General features: G+C 42.0%; 1 protein-coding gene across 1 annotated transcript in view; it reads right to left on the minus strand.

Annotated features, from left to right (window-relative positions):
* The window catches only part of BBOX1 (gamma-butyrobetaine hydroxylase 1), a 37,666-nt gene extending 36,693 nt beyond the window's left edge, over positions 1-973 (minus strand). Inside the window, 2 exon segments of the mRNA XM_009288869.2 lie at positions 523-629; positions 632-973. Coding sequence (XP_009287144.1) covers positions 523-629; positions 632-902 — 378 coding nt within the window. The 5' untranslated portion in view covers positions 903-973.
* Positions 974-7,898: the final 6,925 nt, after the last annotated feature.

The raw sequence follows: 7,898 nt of genomic DNA on the forward strand, positions 1-7,898 counted from the left end.
TCTATATATGGATTATCTATAATATCTACATAAATTATATATCTATATGGATTATATAGATATAATCCATATATAGATAACAATTAATAAATTGTTATGGACTAAGGTCATCATCACTTTGCATTTGTTTTCCTGATTTTCAAGCCATTTCTTGTAGAATAAAGAGGAAAGAAAAGGGTAAGTGTAATTAAATGCGTGGGGAATGCCTGTATTTTCTTTTCAGCATCTGGTGATGAAGAAATATACAGCAGAATTTTAAAAAGCACAATTATATTCTAAAAACTGAAGCCTGGGTTTCTGCACCTCTGCATAACTTCTATAAAGTGAAGTTTCATATAAAGGTGGGAAGATCTGAGTTCCCCAAATTGCAATTATTCCTAAAAGCTTTGCAAATACACGATAGGGTTTGCAGATAGACAAGCTGCGATTACAGTATAACCTAGGATCTCCTCTAATTTACAGATTAACAAGCATTGTTGGACAAGTTTCACGAGAGGGCGAACGAAGGTTTTCTTCAAATACCTTTTTTCTACCTGCCAGAGCGATTTCCTTCACCACGATGTTCACGTCCAGGTCCTCGAAGACCAGCCTGCGCGCCCCGGCCGAGCGCAGGCAGCAGCGGGGACACGGCAGTTGTCCCTCAGCCAGACGCAGGGGTAGCGGCTCTCGCTCCCGTCCTCCCACTCCACGCGGACGAAATGACCCGCATCCAAAGCTTCCACCTTCTGTATCCCCGGGTTCATGCTGAGCAGCCGGGCGCGGACCCCCGGCGCGGCGCCCCGCCAGCGATGCCGAGTGGCCCCGGCGAGGAGGCTCCTGCCCTTCTGCGCCGGCGGCAGGCAGCACGCCCTGCCTCCGGGGACTTTGGCCCTCGGCAGGACGTTAGCCACCGCCCTCCACATTTTGGCTTCTTTAATGAAATCGTCGGAGAGAGGCGGCCTTCGTGGATTTCCTAAAACACCACGAAGAGCAGTTCGTTACTGAAGGAGTCAGTATAGCAGAAAGACCATTTTAAGATGATTCTCCCCTCCCTTCCTCCTGCCTAAACCTTTAGGAACATTCATTATCTGTCGCTTACATTTTTTGAGGCGCTGAACGTGTATTCAGACCCATCTATTAAAAAAATCCCTTCGTTTAGCAGGGCTTCAGTTTGATTCATCATCTTGGCCATCTTTTGTTTCCGTAGTCAGTTCAATACGTATCACACAAATAGTCTCTTTTAAAAAGACACCTCAAGATGAGTTCCGCAAATCAAAAGCAGGAGCTGCTACTAACCATGTTCAAAAGCTAAAGCTTTAAATTACAAACACCTTAATTCCTGCTGTGGCTACTATGGAAAAGAGAACACAGAATCCATCTCTTGTAAACATGACTTTAGCTATGGCAACAGAGTTCTGCAAGAGCTCCTTTCCCCTCTCACAGCCGGGCTGCTTTCTATAGATATACTCTTTTATTTAAAGCTAGCTGCATACTGTATTGCAGAAAGATGACGCATCCAAATCTTAAATTAGAAAAGAAGTTCTGGTCTAATGTTTTTCTTATTCAGAAAAATACTTGGCCTCCCCCTGAAACAATAAATCATTACATATATTTTTAATAGAGTGTTTAAACCATTTCAAATATTGCATATTTATTCAGTATCTTTTTCTGTTGTTTTTGTTCTTAAGTTCACAGGGCAAAATATTGATGCCCTGCCAGGACCAAAGTCTACCCAGTTGTCTTTGCGCAGGAAAAAACTCATTGGTTTCAGTATTTTGACTCACTAAGACCTACTGGAGTTGTCAGAAGGTTTTTTTTTATTTTTTTCCTTTGCTACAAGTTAGAACTAGGTTGTACAGGACCCTTGTGTCTCCTTTTGGTTTTATTTCATTTGATTGAGTATAGCAAATGAGAACATTGATTTCTACTTTCTCTCGTTTGTGCACAGTAGTCCCATCGGAACCCAGTAATTACCAACCTTCACTTGCAATGCAGTCCAAGCCACAGCTAGTTTTGTGCGTACAGACTTAAACCTCTTTTATATCCAGATTGAATATCTTTCCTTTTTTTTATATATATGTACACAAACATACATATGTAAATATATATATGTATACATCTACCTTAATTCCAAAGCATTATTCAAGTAACTCAGTTTTCCTCCTAACTGTAAAAATATTTACACAGCAAGACTGGCTGCAGTCTCCTTCTGAGATTTCTTGGACAAAGTTTTATTATGTATGACTGCAAAGATGTGGTATGTTTTAGGGATTTTAACACGTGATAATTGGATACTTATTCTAATTTTCTTGAAACAAAAGACAAGTACTGGAAGACAATGAGGTTTCCAATACACTGAAACTTTAGAATATATAGTTTCCAAAAAAAAAAAAAAAAAAAAAAAGAGGACGACCATTTTAACATACTGTAAAAACTTTTGCTACATCTGTACTGGTTTCAGGGTAGTTCGCTGTTCAAGGCAGTGGATTACCTGACGGTAATGGGTCAGATCCACAAATACACTTAAGCAACCAAAATACAGTTTAGATGGAATTAGGACAATTAAGATGCAGGAGCACAAGTCACAAAACCATTGCCTAGTTGCTTAGGCAACTCAGAGGCTGTTGATACTTGCCCTTCTGCATATGAAGCTACCTGAATCCCTAAAATGCTAATACTACCCATATCCAAAGTCAGCATGATGAAGGCAGAATTGAGTACCCTCACACATACCCCTTATCCAGTTTACCTAAGATTGGTGAACAGATAGCTGCACACCAGAAAACTTGTAAGGCATGATAGGGTAAGCAAGATCAGAAAATTCCTGACATCTGGACAATGCTGAAGTGTCCAGCACAAAGCACGGCACTCACACCCACTTGAATTTAAGAACACCACTAGAAAGCATATAAGCAACATAAATGGTCAGATCAATTTATTCCACCTGTCTTTCAGAGTATAAGGAACTCAAGCACAGAGCACTCTTCCCAGAACCAACTACCCAGCTCCTTTGGGGATACGGATGCTTTTCTCTGTGTACTAAATATAAGTAGGTACTCCTGTAGGTATCTGCTTAAGACAAGACCATGAGAACCAGAATTTGCTTCTGAAGTTTAAGGCCACCGGAAAGCTCCTCCGGCTTACCAGAGGGGGACAGGGGAATTTCTGACAACTGGATATACTTAATACACCCACCTAAATAGTTCATTACATAGTTTGTCCATAATGTATTTCATGCATTCATTACATCCATCCATCCAGTAGTTCATGTACTGGTTTTGTACACCATTTTCTAATCTTACTTAAGTGGCTTACCAAATAATTTAAGTATTACTCACATGCTTAGTGTCTAACCTAAGCAAAGGCTCTTCTTCTTTTAACTTTAGCATGGAGGTTATAACTACCTAGACATTGTGTATGAACTTATGAACATTTTTCTTCAAAATGGCAAAACAAGGGGCAGGGAAAAATATTTAGCCTTTACTTTATGACTGTCTCTCAGGAAAGATTCGTCACTAAGTTTAAAGTCCTATGCGAAGCTTGCCAGATTCAAAGGGTTTCTAGGCATCTATTTTACCATTCAATTAAGAAATAGGAACTTGCTTCTAAGGGACTCCTTATAACACTAGTGGTAATAGAAAAACATCTCAGAATTTTCTTTTATGGCAAGAAACTGAGGTGAGTTTATTGTCTTCCTATCACAGATGTTGCTTAACTGGTATTTGTTCACCTGGTAATAGATAACTCAGTCACACAAAATGCAGGTCAAGCAGAATCTCTTCTAAATCCATGACAGCAAGTTTTGTAAATGCTTTGGAACAAAAGGTCAATATAAAAAAAACAGATGCAACCAATCCTGCCAGACACAATTTCTAGATATAAAAAAAACCCAAAAAACTTCTGGAAGCTACTGAGGTGAGTTACATGCCATTTATGTTACAATGGCAAAGGCCATAAGCCGAATGGGAATTTGCACCTTTGCTTTGATGCGAGAAGCTTGTACAGCAGGGTTCACCTCGCCTAACTTCGGACATGTACCGTAGTGACCCACACCTGAACATCATACACACTGTCCCTAACACTCCTAACTAACAAACAGTTTGTGGCCAAATCTGGGCCACAATTCAGCTGACCTTGTCAGCACATCTGGGCCACAATTCAGCTGACCTTGTCAGAAACCTGCTTTAGAATGAGAGGAACTGAACTCTTACTTCTCTCCACTGACTACAAAAAGAGCCTCAGCAACTAGCTCCAACATGGATGTTACACCATCAGTATTTACATTCAGCAAGACTACTTTTCATGGCATTAATTTTATGATTAACCGATGCTTTTGTTTACAGACAACCATTGCTACATACAATTCACTAAACACGATGCTGCTGGGAGAATCATGGATGGTGGCAGCCCTAAATTTTACTACCAGACAGAGAAAGCCTACACTGCTGTCAGTGGTACCCCTGTTCCACGAGACTTCAGTTTTTAGTGTCATCAGTCAAACCTATTGTTCATCACAAAGTAGTCCCTTGAAACACTCCCAGTCCTAATAGCCAGAATATGAAACAGCACCGCATGCCACAGAGGGGAGGATCTCCTTCACAGGCTGCAGCAGGAGCCTTGGATACGTTTAGGGTAGGAAACGATTCTACTGGACACTTTTCAATATTAATAAAAATCATCATATGTAGCTTTTTTAATATGCAGATCTATTTTGTCTACTGTTACTCTGCCCCAAGACTCCAGACATATTCAGCTCTTTCATTTATGTCTATTTATTGAAGTCAATGAACTTGTACCTGCATAACACCACTGTTAATTAGGAGAGAATCGGGCCCTCCAGCCCTAGTATTATTCAGTTTGCTGGTTATGCAAGAGGAGGCTGTAAAAATTGTTATAGCAAAAAGATTTCCCTTGTGGTGAAGTTAAGCACTTACTCTTCAAATACACCGCAGTGTTTGCATTAAACTTCTGTTTCTGTGTTTGCTGTGAAGCAATTGTTTGGGTTAGCCACGTACCGAGAGAAAACTTGTAACAATAAAAGGGCTGTTTATTGTTTTCCCTGAGTTAGTAATTTAATGGTGTCATTATTAAAATGAAAACCCAGATGACAATGATTTAAAATATCTGCTACAGCATGCCCTCTAGAAGTTTTTCTTCTTAGATACAAAAATTAAACAGATCTGCAAGTCTACTTTTGTCCCACACACACAGCATCACAGCAGAAACTTCTCCCTTTGGTAGGATTTTTTCCAATTTGCATCAGTGGGGTGGTAGAGTATTCTGGGTCAAGTTCTCCACAGAGGCCACCCGGCATGTCTTCACCGGCCTACTCCAATAAGGCATTTCACACCAACCGGGGATTTGTCATGACTTCTATTACGGTGCTCAGCCTTCCCAGCTGGGACCTCTGTGCCAGGTGAGTGTCAGGCACATCGAGCCCCCTCTTTCTCACCTGCACCGTGCAAGACCTGGATGGTCAGGCTATCCAGCTGCAGGTCATAGACGCAGCACCCAGCCACTCTGACCCTCCCAGGGACTACCAGCCTCCAGCACTCCAAACCAGCAAGGGGGAAGAGGGTAACTACCAGCTCCTGCTGGAATGACAAAGGCAGCCCGGTGCTGGCGTTCCTCCTTCCTGGAACAATGGATGACAAAAGGCATAGAGCTGGGATGAAATATTCCTCAAGTAGCACTAGCAAGCCCCTAGCTGCCACATGAACAAGAAACCCCAGTCTGATGGATCTGATGTTTCCAGGGCACTGTAAGGAAAGACATCCATAGGTTGGGTGGATTTGTCTGGAAACTGTGTGTTATTCCTGATTTCTAATTGATTTCTAAGTGATTTTTCTTTACCTTTTTCTGCACCTTGAGCACATATAGAACATTAAGGTGAGCCTGCAAATGGCAGTGAAGAACTCGGAACCGTTCATATCATCTTCGGAAAATCCTGCAATTGCACGCTTAAAAGTACCACACAGAAGCCAACTACTACCTTCCCACTCGATGACAAAGAAAACATTCTTCCCCCCTTACTAGTAAGCGTATCTATAAATGGTGTAACTGGGCAAAATGACCATTTCCATTCCTGCTCAGTGATTTGCACAACTATAACTACTGGGTTATACCGCTGTTTTCCCAAAACCTTTATGTTAAGACACGATATTAAATGCTAGAGAAATATGACTTTATGTCTCAAAAAACCTGGAGTCCAAGACAGCTGAGCTGCTGGTAAGAAAAACAAATCCAAATGCCTGGTGCTGATGGTGCCAGGCCACTGCAGAAAACACATCTCTTATTCTAGGAGGTTACTGAAGATGCTTAATGGAATCAATCACACAACAGGGATTCTCTTATCGTGTTCAGTACAGTTTTTCAATTCTTGACAGAGGTTTGCCTTGTTATTTCTTTTTTTTTCATTTTTACAATAAAAGTAGGATGCTAATCTCAAATTAATGGAGACTAAATTACCACCAAGAGTTCCAGGAGTTTTTATCCCCTTGCCTCCTCAAAATTTTCAGGCAGACACTTATCCCTGTGCTGCTATTTTACACTTGAAATTGCATTCTCTACTAAACTAGAAGCAGAACTCACTGGTTCACCTAGAGTTAGCATGCTCATAACCGTGGTCAAATTGAAGAGCAACTGATAATGCAAAACAAATTCTCTGCACCACAGGTCTCCGTGTTTCTTGTCTCTGAACTACTGTTATCTGCATCAACCTGGAAAACACCATACGTAACTCCGCTCTCAGTTATCAGACCTCAGATTTGCATAATTTAAAACAAATACTACCAACAGCTCCTATGAGTCGCACCATCCCATGTGAACACCATCCCAGGCTCAAGGATTTTCTGTCCATGCTGTCATTATTCACTCATAATCCTCAGCAGCACGACCAGGGTCAGCCTGGATGCTGACAGGCAATTACGATTTAAGGCGATCCCCATCACCTGGAGGCCATGCTTTCAGTCTTCCCCAGTTTTCACTATTCTCTTTCTCAAAAATCTGTCTCTTTCAGTCTCCTCAAACCTCACCCCACAAGACATCATCCAGACTCCCCTGGTTGCTGACATCAGCAGTACGTTTATTAGCTTTACCTGCACAGCTGCTTAAAAGTTAATTCTGGGTAATGGTACTTTAAGACAGCTGAGCTACTTCAGATAATATGTTCTCCTCACACAAGGTTAAGAATCTGCAGAGAAATGAAGGGTATAATTAGTGTATCATAACCAAATTTTAGCTGTGCCTTAAAACCATTTTGCTGCATCAGAAGCTGGTCAAGGTAACCAGCTCCATGTAGGATGTAGCAGAATTTAACACGGATCCATAAAAACTTAGACAACTGCAGGAAAAGCCCGAACTGGCCTCAATTTGAACTGAGGATTTCTATCTTGCAAGCATTGCCTGAGTCAAAAAATAATGCAAACTTCAGAAAAAGAATAACTCCAGACTAAATACAGCGTGCGTACCGCCTTTGGTTGCAAGGCTGAATCTTGTGAACAAGCGTCCCAAAGAGTCTGTGCAGGAAAACATTTGCCTGATGCTCTTACCTCAGATGACAACAGGCACAAAGAAGCAAATAAGTACCATAAAGGTAAAAAACCTCTGCACGTTTACATTACTTCGCGTCCACATATAACTGCGTATGAAGGCCCAGGAAGAGGTACTGCCTGAAGGATTCCCGTTTGGGGGCCAGGCTTCAGTCCCACTCCAGCTTTCAGTCTTCTAAATTAGCGTAATTAGAGTAAATGACAAAGCAGCTCATTCACGCAGGCAGCTTCTGCAGAGGAGACGGGATGCAGACGCCGTACTACACGCTTCCCTGGGAGAAGCGCGAAGGACGCGAGGCCCGCGCCCCCGCTCGCGGGTGGGGCCGGGGAGGATGTCGGGGCCGATGGCGCTGCCGGCCGCACCCGCGT

This window comes from Aptenodytes forsteri, unplaced genomic scaffold (assembly GCF_000699145.1).
Source record: "Aptenodytes forsteri isolate BGI_AS27 unplaced genomic scaffold, ASM69914v1 Scaffold8, whole genome shotgun sequence".
In the NCBI taxonomy this organism is placed as follows: Eukaryota; Metazoa; Chordata; class Aves; order Sphenisciformes; family Spheniscidae; genus Aptenodytes; species Aptenodytes forsteri.